This window comes from Penicillium odoratum (genome assembly GCF_028828045.1).
Source record: "Penicillium odoratum strain IBT 22623 chromosome Unknown utg000001l_segment0_segment0, whole genome shotgun sequence".
NCBI classification, from domain to species: Eukaryota; Fungi; Ascomycota; class Eurotiomycetes; order Eurotiales; family Aspergillaceae; genus Penicillium; species Penicillium odoratum.
The window spans coordinates 3,313,003-3,335,913 of NW_026643143.1; the positions used below are offsets into that span (position 1 = coordinate 3,313,003).

The window sequence follows — 22,911 nt, forward strand, 5'->3', positions numbered from 1 at the left end:
GGGTGCCTGAATGTCAATTCCATCTTTATGCCTTACAAATCAGGCGGGAACGACGCGCGACGCGTCCTTATCGTCCCAGCGCCATTAACCCCATCTTGTCAATAGGACTAAGCGCCGGGCCCTTTCGACTTCTTCATACCAGCCTATTGAGTACATGTTCTATCTTCCTTTGGGTATGTGCATCAAATTTGGCCTGATTGGACGTGTACTATGTTCCATTACTGACAATGTTATGTAGTTCGAAAGCTCCAGAATGTATTGCTACCCACTTTAAGAAGACGCATATGAGGCTAGATCGCCACCATGGCGTCAAACAAGAATTCATACCCGATCTCCTCGAATTCCCGCAGTAAATTGAATGCTTTTCGCTATCAAGACGACGTGGTCCCGGACACGACAACTTCGAAAGACGGGAGCAAAGAGGCCCATCGTAACAAGGAGAACCAAAGCTCATGGTTGAATGGCGTGGTGAAACCAATGCAGCCGTCGAACGATACAACAGAGCAGTCTGTGGCACAACATCCCGCGGTGGACGCTCCTGCGAAAGAGTCAAAACCAGTTAAAGATTGCCCGCAGACCCCCGGAAACCGAATACCTCTAGCGGATCTAATCAGCAATGCGGAAGACTCGTTCAACCCTGCGCCAGGCCCGGAAGTGACTCCTGTCGACCATGTCATTTGGCAGCATATACCAGCCAGCTCGAATCCGGATTCATCTTCCCAAACACCGGCGGGTCGGAGGAAGCGGCGCCATAGCTCTTCACCTCCAGGGTCCCCCTCGAAAAACAGTTCAACAAAAGCCCCGAAGGAGCCTCTTGATCTACAATCAATCCAAGCGCTCTTCAAGACTCCCCAACATGATCTGGCTACGGAGTTGTGGAATAATTATATGGACAAAAACATGGTCGAGAACTCGGAGGATCTTCCAGCACCTCGCCTTGCTAATCTCCTATCCTCCTCACCTCAAACACCGGGGTCGGGGCGAACAAGTCGAGATTCCTCAGGTTTGAGACGATCGATCAGTTGTGCTGCTGAATGGCCAACATCTCGTTCAAAGAGAAGACGAGTTGCCCGACAAGATTCCAACTCAGGCCGAGGAATCTTCTCACGCGCAAACAGCAATATCTTGGATTCGGGCAACGGGAAATCATCTAGGATCAACTTCCTTCTCGACAAAATTGAGAGAAGTCTTAAACCGGCGCCAACCGAGACGGGCCCGTCGAATTCGTCCCCGTTGCGACAACGTCACGACGCAGAAAGATGCCGTTCATCTTCTCCAAGTGTGGATAGAAAGGCTCACGGAGATAACTATGCAGGGTCAAGAAATTTTGCCGAGCCTGAAAACACCTCTGCCGTTAAACTAGTGCCTATTCTCGAAGGGGCTTCATCGGATTTTGGAGATGATGACCTCGATCAAGACTTGATGGACTTGGCCGACGCCTCGGAGGATCCATTTGTTGTGCCTCCGGCCAGTCGAATCAGTGCCAATGAATTTGGTTCTTTTGGATCTAGCTGGTCAAAGTTGGCCGCAGAGAAGCCATTCTCAAGCAATCTGAAGCAACCGTCGACTCAAGGACAAGATCCACAAATTGTGAGTAACATCATGAATAACGAAAAAAAACGGGATGATTCGGATGACTTTGATGACGATGATGATTACGGAGATTTCGAAGATATTCTCGCAGAATGTGATATGAACTCGGGAAGCATCGATCCAGTCAAATCGGCTATGGTGGAACCGCAGGCTGTGAGAGTCCTGCGACCATCCTCTATTGCTGCAATACCCCAAGGTCCAGCCAAGGCAGACACTGCGGCAATTGTTGTCGAGAATGCGTTTTCAGATGATGAATTCGACGATGATTTTGATCTGGATGCTATTGAACAAACCATGAAGCAGACAGGTACAGATGGAGCCTACGTTTGTCACTCTTAATGTGTTTATATCACTAGAACATATGCTAAAATAATTAAATTTAGAATCTCAAAGATCGCCAAGCTATCAAGCGTTATTCAATCGTGGAAGTCGCTGAAAGTACGTATATCAATTCAAAGGGGCATACACAGCCTGAGCAGGTTTGTCATCCCCACCAATCAGCGTCGGCAATGAACAAACCAGTTGACAATAAAACAGGTCCTCTCGGTTGAGGATGAAAAGACTCGAGCCCGCAAAGTTATTGTACTGCGTGAGACTTGGTTTGATACCCCCTGCAACAAAGATTCAACCCTTCATTTGGTTGGAGACTTCGACTCATCTGGCCTATGTATTGTGGACAATACAAACCATATGGTCATCCTTCACCCCGATCATCTTATCTCTGCTACAGTTGTGGCAGACTCAATCGACTGCCAGCGACGCGCTATCATTCAAGATCGCATCAAAGCATTTTCTCAACTTGAAGCACCCCAAGTCTTCGGAACTATCTTCCACGAAGTCTTCCAAGAGGCCTTGAAAGTCAATCAGTGGGACATGAAATCTCTCAGATCCTTGGTCGACGCCGTTCTTCAAAGACATTTAGAAGACCTGTACGCAATTCAAATGAGTGTACCAGAAGCCACTGAAAATGTGATGAGCAAGATTCCCACGGTGCAAGCATGGGCCGATATCTTCCTTCATGCCAAACCGCAGGTACGTGTACTTATCATGATGTGTATCCATGATGCTGACAGTATATCCTTAGGCCAACTCTATGGTTGAGGATCGTCACAATGCAAAACTCAATTTGAGCATACGCAAATTGCTCGAGGTAGAAGAGCACATCTGGTCCCCAATGTATGGACTCAAAGGAAATATCGACGCTACGGTGCAAGTTGTATGTCATGGTGAAGATGGCAAGAAGAATCTTGTCGTTCCGCTTGAACTCAAAACTGGGAAACGAGACACAAACCAAGGCCATAGGGCTCAAACAGCTCTCTATACCCTTCTTCTCTCGGATCGCTACGGTACGTCTTCAGCCCTGGAATAAAGTAGTATACACTGCTAACAATACTTTAGATGTTGATGTGTCCTTTGGTCTGCTGTATTATCTTGAGCTCAACAAGACCCTGTGTATTCGAGGTATCCGTCACGAACTACTTCAGATGGTCCAAGTTCGCAACCGCCTGGCTGTCTACATTCGTGAGAAATTGCAGCTTCCCCCGATGCTCAAGAGAGCCCGCATGTGCAATAGATGCTATGCGAAAACCCCTTGCCTCATATACCATAAGCTATTAGAGGGAGGTGATGGTGAAACAAGTGGCATGGGTGAAGATTTTGACGCAGTTACAGACCACTTGACCCAAAAAGATCGCGAGTTCTTTAACAAATGGGATGAGCTGCTAACCAAGGAGGAAGGAAACCTGGCTAAGTTTCGACGAGAGCTGTGGACCTTGCTAAGCAGTGAGCGCGAGTCCCTCGGTCGTTGTTTTGGAGACGTTGTTATTGATCCTCGTTCGGCATTTGAGGATAAAAACGGGTCCAGGATCAATCGCTATCGTTATACTTTAACCAAAAAGCAACCCTCTCCGGGGTTTACCTTTGCAGAGTCACAGGTCACTGTTGGCGAGCCAATTGTTGTTTCTGACGAGAAAGGACACTTCGCCCTTGCCAACGGGTACGTTCTTCAAATTAGCAGGCTACACATCACTGTGGGTGTGGATCGAAGCCTGCTCAACACCCGCGCACGAACCGCCGGCTTCCACCCCGTCACAAATCAGACCTTCACAGGCATCATGGAAGTTGAGAAGGATGGAGACGAAGTCCTCGAAAACCCTCTTGATGAGCAGGTGATTTACAGAATAGATAAAGACGAGTTCAGCAATGGCATGGCCAATATTCGCAACAATCTTGTCTGCATGATGGACAAAGACCTCGCTCAAGCAAAGCATCTAAGGCGGCTCATCATTGAAGGTGATCCTCCTGTGTTCAAGCCCACATCGTCGGCATATACCATATCAGACCCAGACAGCCTCAATGTTGATCAGAAACAAGCCATTGAGAAGGTGATGAGTGCCAAAGACTACGCCTTGATTCTTGGAATGCCGGGAACCGGCAAAACAACCACCATTGCGCACCTCATTCGGGCACTCGTCGCACAAGGCAAGAGTGTTTTACTGACATCTTACACTCATACTGCGGTGGACAACATCTTGCTCAAGATTCGCGATGACAACTTGCGTGTCCTTCGTCTCGGTGCAGCTACCAAGGTTCATCCAGAGGTGCAGGAATTTGCGGACCTAGCAGCCTTCCCCAAATCGACCATCGAGGAGCTCAAAGACTCTTACGAAAATTCGCAGATTGTAGCATCAACATGCCTAGGCGTCAATCATCAGCTTTTCAACCAGCGCATTTTTGACTATTGTATTGTCGACGAGGCCTCGCAAATTACGCTTCCTGTATGCATTGGTCCTATCCGCATGGCGAGGTGCTTTGTGCTTGTCGGTGACCACTACCAGCTTCCGCCGTTGGTCCAAAGCAAGGCTGCAGCGGAAGGCGGGCTTGATGTCAGTCTCTTCAAACTGTTGTCTGATTCGCAGCCCAATTCAGTCGTCAACCTGGAGCATCAATACCGCATGTGCGAGGAGATTATGCTACTCTCGAACACACTCATTTACTCTGGTCGCCTCAAGTGTGGCACGCCAGAAGTGGCGGCTCGCTCATTGGAAATCCCGAACATCTCCGCGCTCAAACAGTTTCACTCCGATAAATCTCATTCTTCCCAGCAAGAAGTCTGCGGGGGTCCAAACCCTGACCGCTGTTGGTTGAATGACTTGTTAGCGCCATCAGCAAAAGCACTCCTGGTCAACACCGATCCCCTTGGCCCTGTAGCTCTTGAGACTCTGCAAGGACAGCGAATAGTCAACTCCATGGAAGTTATTCTATGCACCCAGCTTGTCGAGGCATTGATTGCATGTGGCATACCAGCCCGAAAAATCGGCGTTATAACCTTCTACCGCAGCCAGCTCGCTCTCCTTCGCCATAGTCTTCGTCGCCACACCCCCGAGCTCGAAATGCACACCACCGATAAGTTCCAGGGTCGTGATAAGGAGATTGTTATTCTCAGCTGCGTCCGCAGTAACTCGGAAAACCACGTCGGTGAGCTAATGCGTGACTGGCGCCGCGTAAACGTTGCCTTCACTCGTGCTCGTACCAAGCTCCTTGTCATTGGCAGCAGATCTACTATGCGCGATGGTAACGAACTTCTTCGAAAGTATGTTCGTCTCGTCGAAAGCAAGAACTGGGTCTACAACCTGCCGCCAAACGCTGCCGAAAGTCACATTTTCAAGTCTGATACATTGAACTCCTCACAAATGCCTTTCGCGTCTCCCAATACGGGCAAGACCGCTTCAGCAAAAAAGCAAAGTCCTACTGTTAAAAACGAATCCCAGTCTCGTGAACCACTCAGCCCTCTTGGCTCGAGACATCCCGCTTCTGGTCTTCGAGTACCTGCAAAGAGAGGAGCGAAGCTGCTGAATGGCAACGCAGTCCTGGGCAAGAGACCTATTCTTCAGGACATTGTGAATGATGTTACTGGCTGATATGGGTTAGAACTTTGTTTTTGTTAGATATTTCCTGTTTATACATACCCTGTAGGTAGCTTTGTTTGGTGCGGTTGGATATCAGGTTCGTGGATGAATGTGTGTATACGTTTAGTTACTGTATGGGTCTTCAAATAAGAAACCAAATGCATTCAAAATCACAACCATCTATAAGGAACCTACACAGCAATAGAAACAATTTTGTCGCCAATAGCGTGATGCTCACTGGCAGCCCGCGCGAGCAAGATGACGTAGAATGTATTCAATCTCTTCGTGGTCATTGATGAGGTGGAATCCCAAGTTCGGGGTAGAGATACCCCTCATCCTCATCCTCATCCATGACATCGTCTTCTTCTTCTTCTTCTTCTTCTTCTTCTTCTTCTTCTTCTTCTTCTTCTTCTTCTTCTTCTCTTCTTCTTCTTCTTCTTCTTCTTCTTCTTCTTCTTCTTCTTCTTCCTCTTCTTCCTCCTCTTCCTCCTCCTCATCCTCATCAGAAAGTTCATCTTCAGCTTCATCCTTATCAGAAGGATCCTCGTCAGGAGAAAGCTTGCCAGGTGGAAAATCATTGATTGAAAACTCCCCAGTCAAATCATTCAAAGCCCAGCGGTAAAATCGAACATGCATCTTATGAAAAATGATGAATCAGCAATCCTTCCTGATGTTATCGTCTGTGGACACAAATCTGTCGAGTTCCAACAGAATAGCATGGCGGTCCTTCTTGTTGAGGGCATCACATAACAAGCTGACATGCACGAGGGTTTGGTTTGCAAGCTGGTAATCGGCAGGAAAACCGGGGTACCATCGGCGAACGGCAAAATCGACGATCTTAGTGTCACAATTGCTTCGCGGCTGAACTTCGATTGCATAATCGGAGCCTTGCGGGTAATAGTAGTTGAGGATACCCAGGACCATTGCATTCATCGTTTGCTTCCTGGGTTCCTCTTGGAAGTTATTCATCAAGCATGTTCATGAGTGGAACGTTGTAGTATTCGGCGGCCATGGTGATGATTGTTCTGGAAATTTTCAGATATTAATTTGAGATGTTTTTTTTCAGGTTCTAGGGTATGGTTACTTGGCGATACAGATAAGACATGGAAGGGATTAGTTGGAGATACTTATATTCACTCGGTAGAGAGAGCTAGGGCGATAAAAATCACTAAAAAATTTCTTGTATCTGGTTTCTAGTCATTCTTTGGACACATCAAAGACCCAAGTCAGACTGTAACGCTATTGATCATGAGACATGTCTAAGACGATCAAAGCCTTTCTCAAAAAATGACTCTGAAGAACAATCTCTATCTAAAGAAACATTATTTGAGTGTTGAAACATCATGTATCAGACTGAAACCCTCCGGGATCTTCTTCAGTCTCACTTGTAGTATTCCGCCACCCAAGCCTTAATCTGTGCAACTTCCGTGTCAATCACCTTCTGGACACCAGCATTCACTGCGCCGTTCTTCAGGATAAGATCCGAGCAGTGGAAACCACCGGGAATGATGTTGACAGGTGCAGAAGAGCGGGATGCAAGAGGACCTCCTGGGCGGTATTCTGACGAGACGGTAGCCTCTCTCCAGGGGTCATATTGTCTAAAATTTCATGTTAATATTATACAATCAAAACACTGAGAAATCCTTACCCGTTAGTCCAGGTCAACCTAGTTGTCTTGGTCAGGTCCCAGCCCTTGGTCATAGCGTTGACATCAGCTGCTGTCTTGCCCTCGGCGCTACCGTAGCTGTAGCCGTTAACGGTGGGGAAGAAGAGACCGCATTGTCTCTGCCAGTACTCTGCGTTAACGGTTCGGGAAACGATAGTCGCGACATCGGCTGGCGCACCACTGCGGGGATTAGACTTTGAGCTTAAATGTGGACCAGATAACTTACTCCTGCCAGTAGAAGAGCGGTTCGTTGCAAAGAAGCCAGTTCCATTGTCTGTTAATCTCGTTGCCCACGGTCAAATCTGTGAAAAGAGGACTGGAGGCATTGTAGCTGTCGTAACACGCAGTGCTGTTGCTATCAGTCCAGTAGCCATAGCTAGCGCACGCTAAGCCATACTCTTGTCAGTGCCGTTGGGGTTTTTGTGAGGATGTTTTGACTTACAGTCAGGGAAATAGACGGTCTTGAACCATTTGGCGTAACCTTGAAGCGCCTTCTTAAGGCCAACTCCACCTGATCCGGGTGTGGTGCTCGCTCCGGCTTCGACATTCTAAAGCCTCGTTAATATTGGGCTGTCCCTCCAGAATAGAACGTGATGCATACTTCAACATAGTCACAGAATTCAAAGAACTCGGAATAGCCGGTATAGAAACTGTTGGACTGCCATAGCCAGGGACCATTCTCCAACGCACTAATCACTGTGAGTTTCCATCTCGAGTTTGAAAGAAGTGAAATTTATGAGAAAATACCTGGCAAAATCATCGTAGTGTTCCAGATCACCAAGTCCGAACAGGGTCTGAAGTTCCTTCTGCTGCGCTTTTGTTCCATATTTGCTGACCTGGTCAACATAGTCTACCACTAGAGAGACGTCTCGGCTGCAGTTCTGGGGCATTCCTTCCTGAACAGGCTTGAAGTATTGCCACTAGACTCGAATTAGAATTTCTGAAGGTAACAAATGCCTTTGTCCAACTCACATAGTCATCAATTGCCTCAACTGGAGCACTGGATGAATGGTATGCCCAGAATGTACCTGGGGCAATCGACTCGGTCCACGCGGACAGAGCGCCACTGTATGATCCTCCGCTAAGAACCCAAGGCTAGAAATGACAGAGAGTAAGCTCAAGCTATTCCCAATCTTCGGGATTGATGCATGCATACAGCGTTTTGAGCATTGCTGCTACTATCGGTGTCAAAGGCCAGATCCACGTTCTTTGCAAAGTACGTCAAATCCGCAACACTGTTCTTCAAGGTCAAATATTGCAAGTTCTCAGTAGTCAACACGTCATATGGTGAAGATTCACCCCAATAACGGTCTATCGAGGAGAGTATGGTTAGCTTCATGTCAGATTCTTAGACGAAATGGCCATTTACGCTCAAGCAAAATCACAGCTCCTTCGATCTCTTGCGCATAAAGACCAGTAATTGTCTTGTTTGTCAGATAGCCGGTATAATCCGCAGCTTCTGCTTCACCTGGGGTGAAAAGTACCACCTAGCAATTACCCATAAGGGATTAGGATCTGATTCAGCGATACCATATCAAGTAGGGCAAGTCACTTACAGGCGATCCCGCACCATTCCACCATTCCGAGTTCCACCAGTAACGCTGCGAGAATGTTCCCAGGCTTGGGTTCTCATGGTCAATCAGCTGTTCGAATGTTGACTCCTGAATTGTCGCAGTTGACTCTGTTGTTGCTGGGGGTGGAGCGGGTCTTCGCATGCCAACCGCCTCTACAAAGGGCGCGGCGAGCAAAGACACCGCAATGCTAGGTAGAATATACATTTCAGCGATTGAGCAATGAGAAATCTCAAGTCATTTTTGAAGGGAACCCCGGGTAGCCTTCTTATAAAGGTACTGAGAGCGTGACCGCGCCTCTTCTGCAGCTAAAGGCATGGTGCCTGGTTTAGTCCACTCATTCCTGATAAACACGGGAAGACTAATGAAGTGGATACTCAGATAGCAATGATTTCTTCATAGGTATGGCGAAGCGAGACCTTCCCGGCGGAGTTCCTAGCGTGATATGCTACTGCATCTTGAGATCTAGATCTAGGAATTGTTTCCCCTTTTTGGTCTATATTTAACGTCACTGGAAATATTTTATATACACCACTACTTCAAGGTAAACAACTCAGCAGGTGGAAGATTGTACTTTGACTTGGTTCAAATGTTATGATTGAGATTGTTGCTACTGCGGGGAGCAAGGCTAACAGCCGAGCTATGCCACGCCCGTCGGGTGTCCGAAATTGCGTCTCGTGGGGCCATCGCCCAACTAAGATCCCTGACGGTGACTGGCCACAGATAAGTGCGATAAATGCTAGTGTCCTCGAGGGGCGAACAAACCATATCATTAAGGTCAGAAGGATTGAAAGTCAGGGGTTATCCAGGGGAATAAAATAGTTGAATAATCCCCCGCACTTGTCAAGAGACGCGGACGCCACACGGAATAGCCGGAGTACTCAGTATGCTATCAGCATAACGCCTTTTTTTATGCCGGTAATCAATATACGTATTTGCCTGCCTATCTTGGTCAAGTGTCTTTGACGTTATTATCATGACTGATTGTTGAATAATATGCCTACAACTATGAAACTTTTGAAGAACAGAGTGTGATGTGATACGTGAATTTTTATGCTCGCGTGGTTGGAGCAAGGCAGATCATACTGTGGCGTCACATTACCATTCTCAAGGCTGAGCCTTCTGCAATCTGATTCGCAGGTCGCAATATTGAACTAAGTCATCTGCATAGACAATCTAGGCAGGTGAAATTGTCCATCATGCTAACCACCATGAGACCATCCATGTATAGATCTCTCTTGCCTTCCATCAAAAAAAACATCATTCTGCACTTCTCTACGGAGATAAGTAAAGGTCAATGGGTCCACTAGAGGTGGCTCCACTGCAGTGGCCGAATGAAAAGCAAAAAGAATGGACTCGCGGGGAATCGAACCCCGGACCACTCCCATGCTAAGGGAGTATTATACCACTAAACCACAAGCCCATTTGATGAAAGCTGCCTCAGCTTTACGCTATATGACTGAGAATGTAAGTATCGGGGCATAAAATGTACAAAAATTCCAAATTACAATTGACAAGGACATGCACGGGAAATAAAACGCTTTCAAGTTTAATATAAAACTAAGCTCTCTGAACCTTTAGAAAATTGGTCTCAATGGACTACTGACGTGGAAGGCTTTGTTTCGTCGTTGACATGCTATGTATCATGTGGCCGAGCCTGGATATATATTGAAAGTCGGGATTGATTTTGAAGCCCTTGAACAACAAACTTTGGAACTTCCAAGGTTGAAATGCATGTGTGCAGTCATTTACTTCTAAATATTTGAAACCAACTCTCAAAATGACATCCGAATCCTTTAAAAATAGGTGACTACTACCTAGGTAATTCAAACTCCTATTGCATTAATTTGTGAGCCCGGTGTCCGCTTTTCAACTTGCGGACAACCTGTATTGTGGCATAGTAACTGCAAGGAGATGCAAGAAACCAGAATCCGCAATTGATGCTTGCCGTTACAATTGAAGCCGTGGGAATAACCTGGACCTCAACTCCCACGGAAACGTCAACTATTTCAATCCTCCATAGTAGAGAACTGTATCGAATCTGATCCCCCGTTTGTATCTGATCTGTTTTGAGTGATGATGCCATGGTTGGAGCAGCATCTTAAGAGATTATTTTATTCGAAGCAACTGGGATTGGAAATTGAAAGTTGAATAATAACTCATTGCGTTGCACAGGGTGATCTAGATTTAAGATTTCGTGAGAATTGTTGTCTCCCTCCCGGTTCTGCGGCACCGAAAAACAGACCGGAATGACACAATATACCATCCGAGGGTATTATGAGACCACAGTTCAACAACCCATGTATGGAAAGTCATTGCATTCCAAGCACATCACGTAATTGTCAGCATGGGTGATGTTCTCCTTAGAAAGCGGGGTGGTTGAAACCCATCAACTCTGCTCTGCAATTGATCTTTCAGGCACCATGGCAGCAACAAAAGAGCGAATTACAGCCAAAAATCTACACAAAGATACAGATAAAACCTCATTACCTATCTCATTCGAGCCCTTTGAGTTGCCCTCCTCGAACCAACGTGTCCTGGGGCCTCCCCATCCACCCAACACAGTGATCCCACTTGCCCTTCAACTGACACACAACAATGCCCCTAGTCTTGATGACATAGTCGAGACGATCAATAAGATACAACAGCAAGATGAGACGTTTACCAAACGACTTGCCCAGCATGGTACCCTCCTCTTCCGCGGTCTCCCCATCTACAACGCCGAAGATTTCAGCAAATTCGCCCACGCCTTCGGCTACAAGCCTCATGAAATCATCGGAATAGTTGTTGACAGGCCACTACTAGCACCGAATGTCTCTCCAGCTAACGAGGCACCGAAAGAGGTGCTTATCTACAACCACAACGAATCCCCACAAGTGCCACACGCACCCGAATACATTTTTTTCTATGGCCAACATGCTCCTAGAAAGGGTGGCGAGTCGCCCATCTCATCATCGCTGGAGATATTTAATCGCGCGCAGCGTGAAATCCCCGAGTTTGTTACCGAACTAGCAGAGAAAGGAATATTGAGTCGAGTGACATACAAGAATGAGAAGCAATATGAGGGCGGTTCCACGCTTCGTCAGGCATTTGGTAAAGAGATTGTCGAAGGAGATGATACAGAGACCAGACGAGCAAAGATTGAGGCTCAGATTGCGCGATATGGACGGGGGAAGCATACAACATGGGAGTGGACGGATGATAGCCTGGTTCTGACGCATCGGTTGCCCGGAATCAGAACTCAGCCTGGAACTAATCTGCCGACTCTTTTCACTGGATTGGCATCTTATTGGAAGAACAGCCAGGTGAATATTGGGGCTCGCAAGAATGTCACGCAACAGCTTTTTGGGGATGGGACTGTCATCCCAGAGAAGTACCTGGCCCATCTTGCCAAGATTACTGATGAGGTTCGGGTCTTGCATCGGTGGCAGGAGGGTGACGTGCTTCTTTTTGATAATGTTATCGCTCAGCATGGACGAGAACCTTGGGAAGGTGAGCAGACTGATCGAGTAGTTCTGGCAAGCTTGTTCGATGGACCGAGTGTCCCAGGGGCATATGGGTATGGTGACTGGGCTCAACTGGTTCAGGCATTAGATTGAACTTCTTCATCCTCTACATGTATACGGAGTATAATGTGGGGGTTAAACTTTCGAGATTTATTTAGATAGAGATGACTTCCCCACTTGATCCAGATATCGGCAATGAATTTATCCCTCAAGTTACCCCACGAGCATTTAAGCCGTTCTACCAAGCCGTTCCTACGCCTCGGCAAGAACTACATTTGTTTGACACATCACCCTTAACCTCAAAAATGTCCCCTCAGCTCCCAGAAGGATGCCATACCGTGGTTTACTCCACGGTCAATTACCATGAAGTCAAGCTGGACTATTACCTTCCCCCTACCACGGGCAACCTACCCGCCATGATCTACTATCACGGCGGCGGAATGTCCGCCGGTTCAAGACGGGGCCGTGGTCTTCCACAATGGATGTACGGTACGTGAGCCCAGCAATTGCCCCTCAATGCCTAGCTAACCATACCTCTAGACCACTGTCAAGAAAAGGGCTACATTTTCATCTCCGCAGACTATCGTCTCTGTCATCCAACCAATGCAATCGACCAGATCGATGACGCAAAAGCTCTGTTCAGCTATATCGCAGGACCAAAGTTCGCTAGCGAGCTCGCAGAGTCCATATCGCTTGACACAACCCGCATCGCTGTGACGGGTTTCTCGGCAGGTGCCTATTCTGCCCGCGCGGCTTGTCTTTACGCAACCCCCAAGCCCGCAGCCCTTCTTTCAGTCTACGGACTAGGTGGAAATATGCTGCTGGATCACTGGACGCGCGCACGGCCACCGACTTCACTTGCAAAAATGTTCGATCTGAGCACCATTCCCGCGTTGTTGGCAGATAAAACCGTCGTCAGTGACGATTTCGTTGAGGGGGGCATGTCGAAGCGGTTTGCGCTTACAATCGACTGGGAGATAAAGGGAACATTCCTGGATGGTGTTTTCCAGAGGCCTGGCTTGTGTAAGTTGCTAGATGCCGTGGAGTATGAGAAGCGGTTCGAGGCTGTTCCCGAGGACTTGAAGCCTGGTATGCTGGAGGAATTCGTTACGGGGGATTACCCGCCGTCGGTGTTTGTGCACGGGAAATCTGATGAGGTTGTTTCTCCTGATGAGAGTATTTATCACCATGATCAACTTACGAAGTTGGGAGTTCCATCGGAGCTGCATCTTGTGGAAAATGGGCCGCATGGGTTGGAAGGGATTGTTTTTATGAGGAAAATGGCTGGTGCGGAGATTCCTGGTGGAGACAAGGTGATTGCGGATTCGATGGAGGCTTATGAGAAAGCCTTGATCTTTATCGATGGGGTCTTCGCAAAACTCTAGTTACAATACATCAAAGTGCTACTGAAGTACCCACTAAGGGGTGGATACTTGAAGGCTAGACTAGCAATCATAGTTATATAGTAGTAGCTACTAGCTAGTCGCTGACTCTTCAATAAGAAGTCTTCAAGTAGAGATACTACAGTTCTAGTACTCATGCGAACAAAGTCCAACCATATGCCCATATTTGGTTTCGATTGGGGGCGCAGTCGGTTGAGGGGCCGGGAAAAGAAACACTCTGCTGAGCCGATCCACAGTGAGTATCTGCTTAACTTGCCGGCTTACTGAGAAATTGGATTGGAATTTGCCTACGAAGGTGCATCTGGTAGAAATTGGAAGTCATGAAGAATTATGGTTGCTGTGGAAGATGAACGACGTATTTCTACATCTTACCCCAGGTGCCAGCAGGAAGAGGTACATTGAAGACATTTAGGAGAAAATATCTAGATACGCCGACCAGTGTACTCATGCAAGGATGGTGAAACGAAAAGCCATATTAAACCCTTCTTTCCCAGGATCACCGCGCTAAAAGCAACGCATTGGACAAATAATTAGACCGAATAATGAAGGGTCACGCCAGTGGCATTCGGCATCGGGCTCAGAGATCCTCAGCAAATGCAACAAAACTTCTTATATACTATTCCGCGCTAAGAGCGAGACACGCATCGACGGCAAGGCCAACCCTAAACAACAGTCAATTGGGATATTCAATAACGGCTACCCATGAATTTGATTATAACTCACCTCCCTTCTTTCATCTTGACCACATCCTCGATGACATCGCGGTCTAAGTTTGGGAACATATTCGATAATGTCTCGACGACATTGTCATGCTCAGCTCGTTGAATACGTCGTGCCTGCGCTTCTTCTGCACTGGCCTGGCGAGCGGCTGCATCTTGGGCATCCAGAACACGACTCAAATTCTTTTTGGCGCTGTCATGGTGCGGGGGCGCACGTTCATCACCTGAACGTTTGCCTTCACTACTGGAACGCGGAGGTTGGTAGACATTTGGGCTGAGGCGAGGGGGTGCGGGCTGAGGTGTGGTGGCAGGGTGAGGAGAACGATCTTGTACAGAGCCACTGTCGGCATCATCTGAAAACATGCGGCCAATAGTAGAAAGGGGTTTTTGGATGGTACGTAAAAGGCCCGTAACGGGTGCCGAGACTTCTTCGTCGCTTGATTGGGAGGTGTCTTTGCGACTCGGCCCTGGTTGTGACTGCGAGGCACCTGGGGTAGTAGACCTATTCGGACTTTTCTCATCCAAAGGCTCTGTCTCGCGGTTCTGCTCCGCGATTGCAGAGACAGCAGCCTCGACATTACGTTCAAACTCTTCGTCGCTGACAGTAATGCTGGTGCGATCTAATGTTTCGATGAATTGGATAGCTCCAGACTGAACGTGAAAGTTAGTAGGCATAACTGAGGCTTGGCGTCGTTGAACTCACTAGAGAAGATAGATAATAACCCGCCTCTCCACCAAGCTTGTCCTGATTGCGGAATCGCAGGATGTATTGTATATTGGAGATAAGGTGGTCGGGATTTGCATGCAGTACCACATAGATCAGAAGTGGAACGAAAGAGTCCGCGGATGTGTCGGCAGTTTTGCTATTCCGCAAAAGACCAAATATCACCTTGCAGCAATTTAAGATGCAAATGACCTTATCACGAGGGGCACGGTAGCCATTCAGCTTCAGTAGCTCTAGAGACTTGTTAGAAACCAGCTACACAGTCAATGGGTGATTTGAAATACCTTGTTGTGCTAGGTTCAGGAAACGCCGCCCACCACCGCTTACAGGAGGGATATCCAAGTGCTCTTCCCTGACCCAGCTGTAGATGCGAATCTTCTGGGCCAGAATATCATCCCGTTCAATATCCTCCTGATGTTGACCTCTTCTCCATGGCCCATGGAGCCTTTCAATCTCTCTCCGCCGACTGCGGCTGGCACTTCGAGGAATCGTGGGAGGGGCCGGAATGGCCGGTGCAAATGTTTGAGAATACAGGCGGTTCATGACAAGCTTCTCCATTCCTTCCTTGGCATTATCAAACTCACTATCTGACACGTCTCTCCATACTTCGCAAAGAGCCATTTTATTCGTGATGAACGCCAGGAAATCGCTGATGATCTTGACCTGCTCGTGAACCATCCATTGTTTCTTTCCAAACTCTGTGAGAAAAGAGCGTAGAAACTTGGCCACGGGGTCGGCAGTGCGGTGTCGTAGTTGTTCTAGAAATCGATGAAAGTCGAATGGTTGATCTGGCTCGGGTTCTGGTAGAGGCATTGATGAGGTTGAAGATCGCCGGGTCAACATCGGGTCTTCAGGCCCAATCGATCGACGAGAAAATGTGGTTGTAGGCGACGGTACATGAGTACCTTGAGAAGAAGCAGCGAGGATACCAGATGGCGGTGACTGAATTTGATCCAGACTGGATTTACGAGGCGGGAAGTAGTTCTGGGTAGCGAACTCCAGGCGAGGCGACATAATTTGTTCTTGATCGGTGGTCCGCGCCGGATCCTGGAACTGGCCCATAATGCTCTGGATTTCTGGCTGAGAATAACTTTCATCTCGCGAGTCGTCTACCTTGGTAGATCGTTTTGATTCCGGGTCGCTATCTCCAGGCACTTCCGGAAGCTCCTTTTCGGAGCTTGGACTAGAGTTCTGTTCGCTCGTTGGCGGTGGTGCAGCCGAAGTTGACGCCGAGGCCAGATACATATCGTCTTTCTCGGGTGGTTGGGGTGCACGGGGTATGTGCTGCTCTGTAGATTGTTGGGCCGCCGTGTTCGTCCCGGATATCGATAGTTTATCCATCTGCCCCTCAAGCAGGTTTGGCTGCGACGGGGTGGACGATTGTTGCTGTGAGGCTATATCGGAATCTCGAGGAGCTTCATTCCCCTCAACACTGACCCGAGGCTCTGTCTCTGCGTCTGGATTCATCTTGTTTTGTGGTAGATTCTCGTTCGATGTATCATTCTGGGTCGTGGGGAGGTCGGCTGCTGACGTGGGGTTCACGACGGGTTCAAAGTTCTCTTGGGCAGCGTGGTCTTTGTTCTGCCTGGTTCCTAGGATAGGGGAGAATTCGGTGGCCGACATGAGCTATATCCAGCATGCAGGCCACGCAATATTTAGTCCAGGAGTTTCACGACTTGTCTTGAGGCTCGCATAGGGCGGATCGGCGTTGGGCTGACTAAGGCATGAAGTTGTGCCTTAGGCCTGAATAAATTAAATATCCCAAATACATATCCGCGTCGCGACCTTCCTTGTACGCCAATTGTCTCTCCCACTATGTGTGGGATTTTCTTTTCTTTATCGTCTGAAACCACACTACCAACCCAAGAGACACTTACTCTACTGGAGAAGCGAGGCCCCGACAGCTGCCAAACGCACACTGTGTACAAGGAGATCCCAACACCAGATGGACCCCACACTTTGCACCTCACCTTCATCTCGACTGTGCTCGCATTGCGAGGAGACCATGTTTACAAACAACCACTTATAGATCCAGCCACCAAGTCAGTGCTCTGCTGGAATGGGGAGGCTTGGAAGATCGCGGGGGAAAGAATATCGGGGAATGATACCGAGCACGTCTTGAACCTGTTTATACAGGCTGTGGCTGGCGATGATGATAGAAATGCCGCCGCTCATAGACTGGGTAAGGCGGTTGCAAGCATATCCGGACCATTTGCCTTTGTTTTCTACGACGCGACGAATTCACGACTCTTCTTTAGCAGAGACTGCCTCGGCCGAAGATCTCTTCTACAAGGATATGAAGAAAATGGGACCCTGAAGATATGCAGTTTGTGTGATGGGTCTTCCTCGGTTTGTTTTGAGGAAGTAGGATTTGATGGCGTTTACATGATTGATCTTGCAACGTATCGTGATTCGTCCGCGTCCAATGATCGATATAAGATTGAGACCCTGCCATGGAGCTCTGACTCCGTACCACCAGTAGGCCATATTGTTAGTCCTCTCTCCTTCCCTAAAGTGAGGCCGACCAGCAACTGACCTTTTCTCACAGAAGAATCCCATTCCGCCGATGAATATGGAGGTCCCATCACAGCAGCCACCTCCATTGACATTGGACACCGTCTTTGTCCAGGAGCTTGAATCAAAACTTCGCCAGTCTCTCGCATTGAGGATTGACGATGTGCCAGAGCCACCGGGTTATATCCAAGGGCAAAGCGCCAGAGTCGCTGTACTCTTTTCGGGTGGCCTGGATTGTACACTCCTTGCACGACTTTCTCATGACATTCTCCCGCTCGAGGAACCCGTCGACCTTTTGAACGTCGCTTTTGAGAACCCTCGAGTGGCAGCAGCAGCAGCAGCAGCAGCAGCATCTGCAAACCGACAGACTCTCTCCTCACCATCCCCCATCTCAACATATGAAGCTTGCCCCGACCGAATCACCGGCCGCTCGGCTTACAATGAGCTACAACAAACATGCCCTGGTCGCAAATGGCGTTTTATTGCCATCGATGTACCTTATACCGAAACTCTCGCACATCGAGACACCGTCAAACGTCTCATGAGACCACACAACACGGAGATGGACTTGTCCATCGCTTGTGCCCTATACTTTGCCTCAAGAGGTCAAGGCACATTTCATGACAGCCATGCAGAACAGAAGCCCCCAATTAACAATGACGCAAATACCTACACCAGTTTTGCGCGTGTTCTACTATCCGGTTTAGGCGCCGACGAACTATTTGCGGGTTATGGGCGACATGGCGTTGCATTTAACCGCAGTGGATTTGACGGACTTGTCTCCGAGATTCACTTGGATGTTAGCCGTCTTGGGCAAAGAAATTTGGGTCGTGATGACCGTATCCTTTCCCACTGGGGACGAGAGACCCGCTTCCCTTACCTGGACGAAGACTTTGTGGCATGGGTACTTCGTGCTCCAGTGTGGGTGAAATGTGGATTTGGCCTTGCTTCTCTAAGTGAAGATCACAATGCCAGTGGGTCAATAGTAGGTATTGATGCAGAGAAAATGGCCCTTCGGCTTGTGGCACTTCGGCTCGGGCTACGCAATGTCGCACGTGAGAAGAAGCGCGCCATTCAGTTTGGAGCTCGTACTGCTAAGATGGAGAAGGGCCGGACAAAAGGTACTGACGCTCTCAGTTGAATTATACCCACAATGAATCCCAAGGCTTCTATTCTGACCACTTTTCCCCCTTCCCCCTCCCCCTCCCCCTCCTCTCCCATCCCCTGAAATCCCAATCCCCTTTACCTCAGTTGATAAATTGATAAAACGATTGACCCCAGCGATGATGACAGTACATGGAATCAGATACTTCTGAAACCACATCTATCATCCCTTCGCTATCTTCGTTTCCTGTCCTGGATCTATTCCCGCTCTCCCACTTCGAGGACAGGCTATCTGCGCTCTTTATATCTTAATCTCAGCACCAGCAGTCTCTTCTGAGACGGCGCGGGGCTCGGGCTCGGGGTTAATAGGGATGTGGAATCCACCTCCTTGTGACGGGGGTGAGTGACAGGGATTGAGTGATGCGAATGGTATGAACACATAGATGCGGTTGATGAAGGCTTTTAAAGGCAAGTCTGAGCTGGGTTGTGGTCTCTCAATTCAAGGTAAATCTACGTAGTTGTATATCAATATGATCCTCGGTGCCGTCCTTTATGCTTCATAACTTCCCTCCTTTGATACTTCCCCATGGGCTATTTTAAAACGTTCCTACGCGTGGCAGTGATTAAAGCCCGACAAAAGTGGAGAATGGCAGATGGATCCACCACCGACATAGGTGGAAAGTCAAGCCACCAACCTTGAACATTGAATCTACCCGTCCAATATCTCAAAATTCAGCCATTCCAAGATCCTGGGTTACTGTTCTCAGGGGGCCTGGATTTACCTCGGAAGTGTATCCACATGGACTAAACTACCTTGCAGATGTCAACAACCAGCTGACAGCTGCCGCGTCTGCAGCTTTAGCCCATATTTTGGCCAAGCAGGACCCACCGACATGGGCTACGGGTCTTTGTCACTGCAATCTCAGTCTGTTATAGCCGATCTACGCTAAATTTCAACAGGAGTGGGTGGACAGGAGTGGGTGAACACCAATCTCGGCCAAATAAACAGGGTCTCGGCCTCAAAGTATCTTTCCCTGCTTCTCGCCCTTGACTTTCTTTTTTAGCTGAAATTTAGGTTGCCTTGCAATCTATTGAAGGCAAAACCTGCAGTGACCGTGAATCATTTGCCAAAGACAGGTGACGACACGAAGGAATTAAAGACATGGGTCCGAATCCTTCCACCTGCCATTTTTTGAAGACAAGTGGATGAAAAACTTGTATGGGAATCGATAGTGTTGTCGATCGAAGCAATGAATCTTCGGGCTTTTTCCTCTCTCTTACGATCGAGGGTATCCCAATCGGCGTCTCGGGGACCCGATCGAGTGGGCACTGTGGTACGATCCACGAATAAGAGATCATGAAGCGTGACAAATACTTGAGGCACCCCGGTCCCTACCGGCCGAACTCTAGTGAAGGCAACGATCGGCAGGGGCAGGCTGAGTCTCTACTCGAGCTAAAGCCAGCGACTGGCCCACGCCTGGTGGAGACTAGTTCCACTTCCCGCAGCCTGCTCGTGCCAGTCCTGCCTTAGATGCATATGATCGTGGGTATAAGGATCCGTCGTGGTCCCGGGTATTTGGAATGGATCTAACGCTCTCCAACTTCATCACTTTCCTTGAGCACTTTCTCTTCCCGTTGCTATGGGTTCAGAACTTGGTATTACCGCTAGCACAGCGGAGCTGATCGATCTCTCGCCAGTCAGTATCTGGTGGGCCACCTGGGCTTGTGTCTGGACGGTCACCGTCGTGTGCGGCGTAACCTATCTGATTCTCCATCGAAATGCCCCAACACTTCGTATCCGCGGCCTCGGTCTATCGCTTTCTGCTATCGGTCTTCTTCACTTATACTGGGCAGTCTGTCAGTTTGGAACGATGATCGGTGCGATCCTACCGGGAGACGCGCAGTACTGGATTATGGGGACTTTTCTTCCATTGGGTACGTCTGTCTCCAAGCCTTTTCAGAAATGTGATACTGACCTTCATCAGGTATTTCCCTGTTTCATGCATCAAACGCTCGCTTTCTTCACGTTGCCAAGCTCCAGAGGAAATACGCCCAATACGGCCACCGTCTATTTGAACCCACGCCCGAAAGAAATCCTAGGGGCCTGGTCAATCGTTTCTGTGCTCTTAGTTACAACGCCAGGGTTTTTGTCCTTGTTGGCATTGGCATGTTTATCCAAATCTTTCTCACGATCCTTATGTGGGTCATTTCCCGCAAGTGGCACAGCTCTTGGGGTATCCCCGGCACTGAAGTTCACGGTACGGTGATGGAACAAAAGACTGCTCAGGGCAGTGGATGGGAGTGGTGGCCCGGTGTGGCTTACCAGCTACTATGGGCTTGGATTATCGCCCCGATTGTTCTCTGGAAAGCTCGCAAGATCAATGACACCCAGGGGTGGCGAACGCAGACAATCTGCTGTGCTCTCGCCAGGTAAGTTTATTTTTGATACAACAAGAGCCAAATCAATCATTGACTTGTTTCTAGCCTCCATGCAACCCCATTGTGGTTGATTGGTCTCTATGTCCCCGCTATGGAACCAGTCAATGCCGTCTGGATTCCGCCTCAATGGTAAGTATTCTTACATCCATTCAAAAGTATAATGTTTTAACTTGATTACAGGATCTGCTTGTCTATCTGGTTCATGGAGATCTTCACCGTCTTCATCCCCTGCTACGAGGTCTTCCGATCCAAGACTCTCCGCAAGGAGACCCTCGACTCCATCGCACGATGGGAGCTCAAGGTCAAGTCCACTGGCTCGGAAGAAAAGTCCTTGAGCTCCGAGGCTACCATGGTCGAATCTTTTATGTCTGGATGGAAGTCCACCAACGAATCAGTCAACTCCAACGGATCCCGTGACAGTATTCTGACCATGCACGCCCTCGAGCACGTTCTTGAGCGCAACCCAGCTCCCCTGCAGGAGTTCTCCGCCCTCCGAGAATTCTCTGGTGAGAACATCGCTTTCCTCACCGGAGTCGCCGAGTGGAAGAACACGCTCCCCCAAATCATGAAGGATGGCCATTCCGAGGGCCCCTCCAAGGGAGCTATCCGCGAGTCCTTCAACCGCGCCCTGCACCTCTACGCAAAGTTTATCAGCGTCCGACATGCCGAGTTCCCACTCAACATCTCCTCGCAAGATCTCGCCCAACTTGACCAGATCTTCGAAAAGCCCACTAACATCCTTTACGGCGACGAGCGCGAGACAAACCCCGTCAGCCCCTTCGACAAATTTACTTTTGACCTCCCCTCGCCCGCTCTGACCGATTCATCTGAGAAGGGACTGAAGCCTTCCTCGGCTGAGATCCAGGACCGGGTTGAGTACTGGGGCCAGATTCCGGAGGGATTCAGCGCAGCTGTCTTCGACGATGCCGAGAAGAGCATCAAGTACCTTGTTCTCACCAATACATGGCCCAAGTTCATCAGAGACCGCCGGACTTCTATCGAGTCTCTCGAGACTTTGAAGCCTGGTATGGATGTCTAATTTGTTTTGAGCTACATGGAACTTGAATGCGAGTATGATCGGATTGCTTGAGTTGGGCGCGTGTACGTTTCACTTTTTGTCTTCGACAAAGGTCTCCTTCCTGGTTTATCTGGGAAGGACTGGACCTGTATATATGAATGAGCTTTTTTGATGCTACTTTGGATACCCCCCCTTCGCCACAGATACCTTCTTTTCCTAATTTATTTGTTTTTCATCTGCATGCACTTCATGACATAGTTTAGATTGTAGATCGTAGACACAAGCTCGAAATTGATTATCCAAGTCCCATCTGCATTCAGAGGCTGTACGTAAGTAGTGGGTCAAACGTTACTGTGAACCGGGTTCGATGTTGCTTCACAGTGGAAGGTGAAGATGGCAGGGTCTGGGTTTGTTTTATTTTCATGTTAGTGCCTACACCGTCAACGAATTTTAGGACAGAATGAGAGGCAGGGGACGACTATATTATAAGAATTACATCAAGAACGGTAGTGCAAATGCAAATCAAGTCAATTTGGTATTAAAATAAGAGATACGAGCCACGAGTCAATCCCGGTCGGGAGACAATCAGAACCGGCTGAACAGATAAGTTCAAAGCAAGAATTTCAGGAAAAACTTCAAAAAAGGAAACACGAACATGACGTCTCACGTCATATGAATAAACTTTTGAAGACGCTAGCGACAATGCGCTGGCATCTGGGTGAGACGTCGGGGAAACAGGCTTGACC

The 22,911-nt window shown here is 48.5% G+C and overlaps 9 protein-coding genes across 9 annotated transcripts; 5 read left to right on the forward strand and 4 right to left on the reverse strand.

Moving 5' to 3' along the window:
• Window positions 1–303: 303 nt before the first annotated feature.
• On the forward strand, window positions 304–5,513 carry N7520_001264 (bifunctional ATP-dependent DNA helicase/ssDNA endodeoxyribonuclease DNA2; the record flags this gene model as incomplete). Its single annotated transcript, XM_057135199.1, has 5 exons — window positions 304–1,917; window positions 1,977–2,072; window positions 2,131–2,625; window positions 2,678–2,939; window positions 2,992–5,513. 5 exons carry the CDS (start codon window positions 304–306, stop codon window positions 5,511–5,513), a joined length of 4,989 nt encoding a protein of 1,662 aa, XP_057001135.1.
• A 222-nt stretch (window positions 5,514–5,735) lies between these two features.
• Window positions 5,736–6,137, reverse strand: N7520_001265 (uncharacterized protein; the record flags this gene model as incomplete). Its single annotated transcript, XM_057135200.1, has 1 exon — window positions 5,736–6,137. The coding sequence occupies one exon, from the start codon at window positions 6,135–6,137 to the stop codon at window positions 5,736–5,738; it is 402 nt and encodes a 133-aa protein (XP_057001136.1).
• Window positions 6,138–6,155: 18 nt separating this feature from the next.
• Window positions 6,156–6,434, reverse strand: N7520_001266 (uncharacterized protein; the record flags this gene model as incomplete). Its single annotated transcript, XM_057135201.1, has 1 exon — window positions 6,156–6,434. The coding sequence occupies one exon, from the start codon at window positions 6,432–6,434 to the stop codon at window positions 6,156–6,158; it is 279 nt and encodes a 92-aa protein (XP_057001137.1).
• A 448-nt stretch (window positions 6,435–6,882) lies between these two features.
• On the reverse strand, window positions 6,883–8,945 carry N7520_001267 (putative serine peptidase; the record flags this gene model as incomplete). The annotated part of the gene is made up of 10 exons (XM_057135202.1): window positions 6,883–7,099; window positions 7,150–7,347; window positions 7,394–7,553; window positions 7,610–7,715; window positions 7,769–7,856; window positions 7,915–8,087; window positions 8,140–8,262; window positions 8,324–8,478; window positions 8,537–8,654; window positions 8,724–8,945. 10 exons carry the CDS (start codon window positions 8,943–8,945, stop codon window positions 6,883–6,885), a joined length of 1,560 nt encoding a protein of 519 aa, XP_057001138.1.
• Window positions 8,946–11,161: 2,216 nt separating this feature from the next.
• N7520_001268 (uncharacterized protein) lies at window positions 11,162–12,337 on the forward strand (the record flags this gene model as incomplete). The annotated part of the gene is made up of 1 exon (XM_057135203.1): window positions 11,162–12,337. The coding sequence occupies one exon, from the start codon at window positions 11,162–11,164 to the stop codon at window positions 12,335–12,337; it is 1,176 nt and encodes a 391-aa protein (XP_057001139.1).
• Window positions 12,338–12,549: 212 nt separating this feature from the next.
• N7520_001269 (alpha/beta hydrolase) lies at window positions 12,550–13,629 on the forward strand (the record flags this gene model as incomplete). Its single annotated transcript, XM_057135204.1, has 2 exons — window positions 12,550–12,733; window positions 12,785–13,629. The coding sequence occupies 2 exons, from the start codon at window positions 12,550–12,552 to the stop codon at window positions 13,627–13,629; spliced, it is 1,029 nt and encodes a 342-aa protein (XP_057001140.1).
• A 634-nt stretch (window positions 13,630–14,263) lies between these two features.
• On the reverse strand, window positions 14,264–16,713 carry N7520_001270 (guanine nucleotide exchange factor VPS9; the record flags this gene model as incomplete). The annotated part of the gene is made up of 4 exons (XM_057135205.1): window positions 14,264–14,309; window positions 14,371–15,017; window positions 15,070–15,323; window positions 15,375–16,713. 4 exons carry the CDS (start codon window positions 16,711–16,713, stop codon window positions 14,264–14,266), a joined length of 2,286 nt encoding a protein of 761 aa, XP_057001141.1.
• Window positions 16,714–16,905: 192 nt separating this feature from the next.
• Window positions 16,906–18,745, forward strand: N7520_001271 (asparagine synthetase domain-containing protein; the record flags this gene model as incomplete). Its single annotated transcript, XM_057135206.1, has 2 exons — window positions 16,906–17,580; window positions 17,639–18,745. 2 exons carry the CDS (start codon window positions 16,906–16,908, stop codon window positions 18,743–18,745), a joined length of 1,782 nt encoding a protein of 593 aa, XP_057001142.1.
• A 1,603-nt stretch (window positions 18,746–20,348) lies between these two features.
• On the forward strand, window positions 20,349–22,186 carry N7520_001272 (uncharacterized protein; the record flags this gene model as incomplete). The annotated part of the gene is made up of 4 exons (XM_057135207.1): window positions 20,349–20,643; window positions 20,694–21,138; window positions 21,193–21,276; window positions 21,328–22,186. The coding sequence occupies 4 exons, from the start codon at window positions 20,349–20,351 to the stop codon at window positions 22,184–22,186; spliced, it is 1,683 nt and encodes a 560-aa protein (XP_057001143.1).
• Window positions 22,187–22,911: the final 725 nt, after the last annotated feature.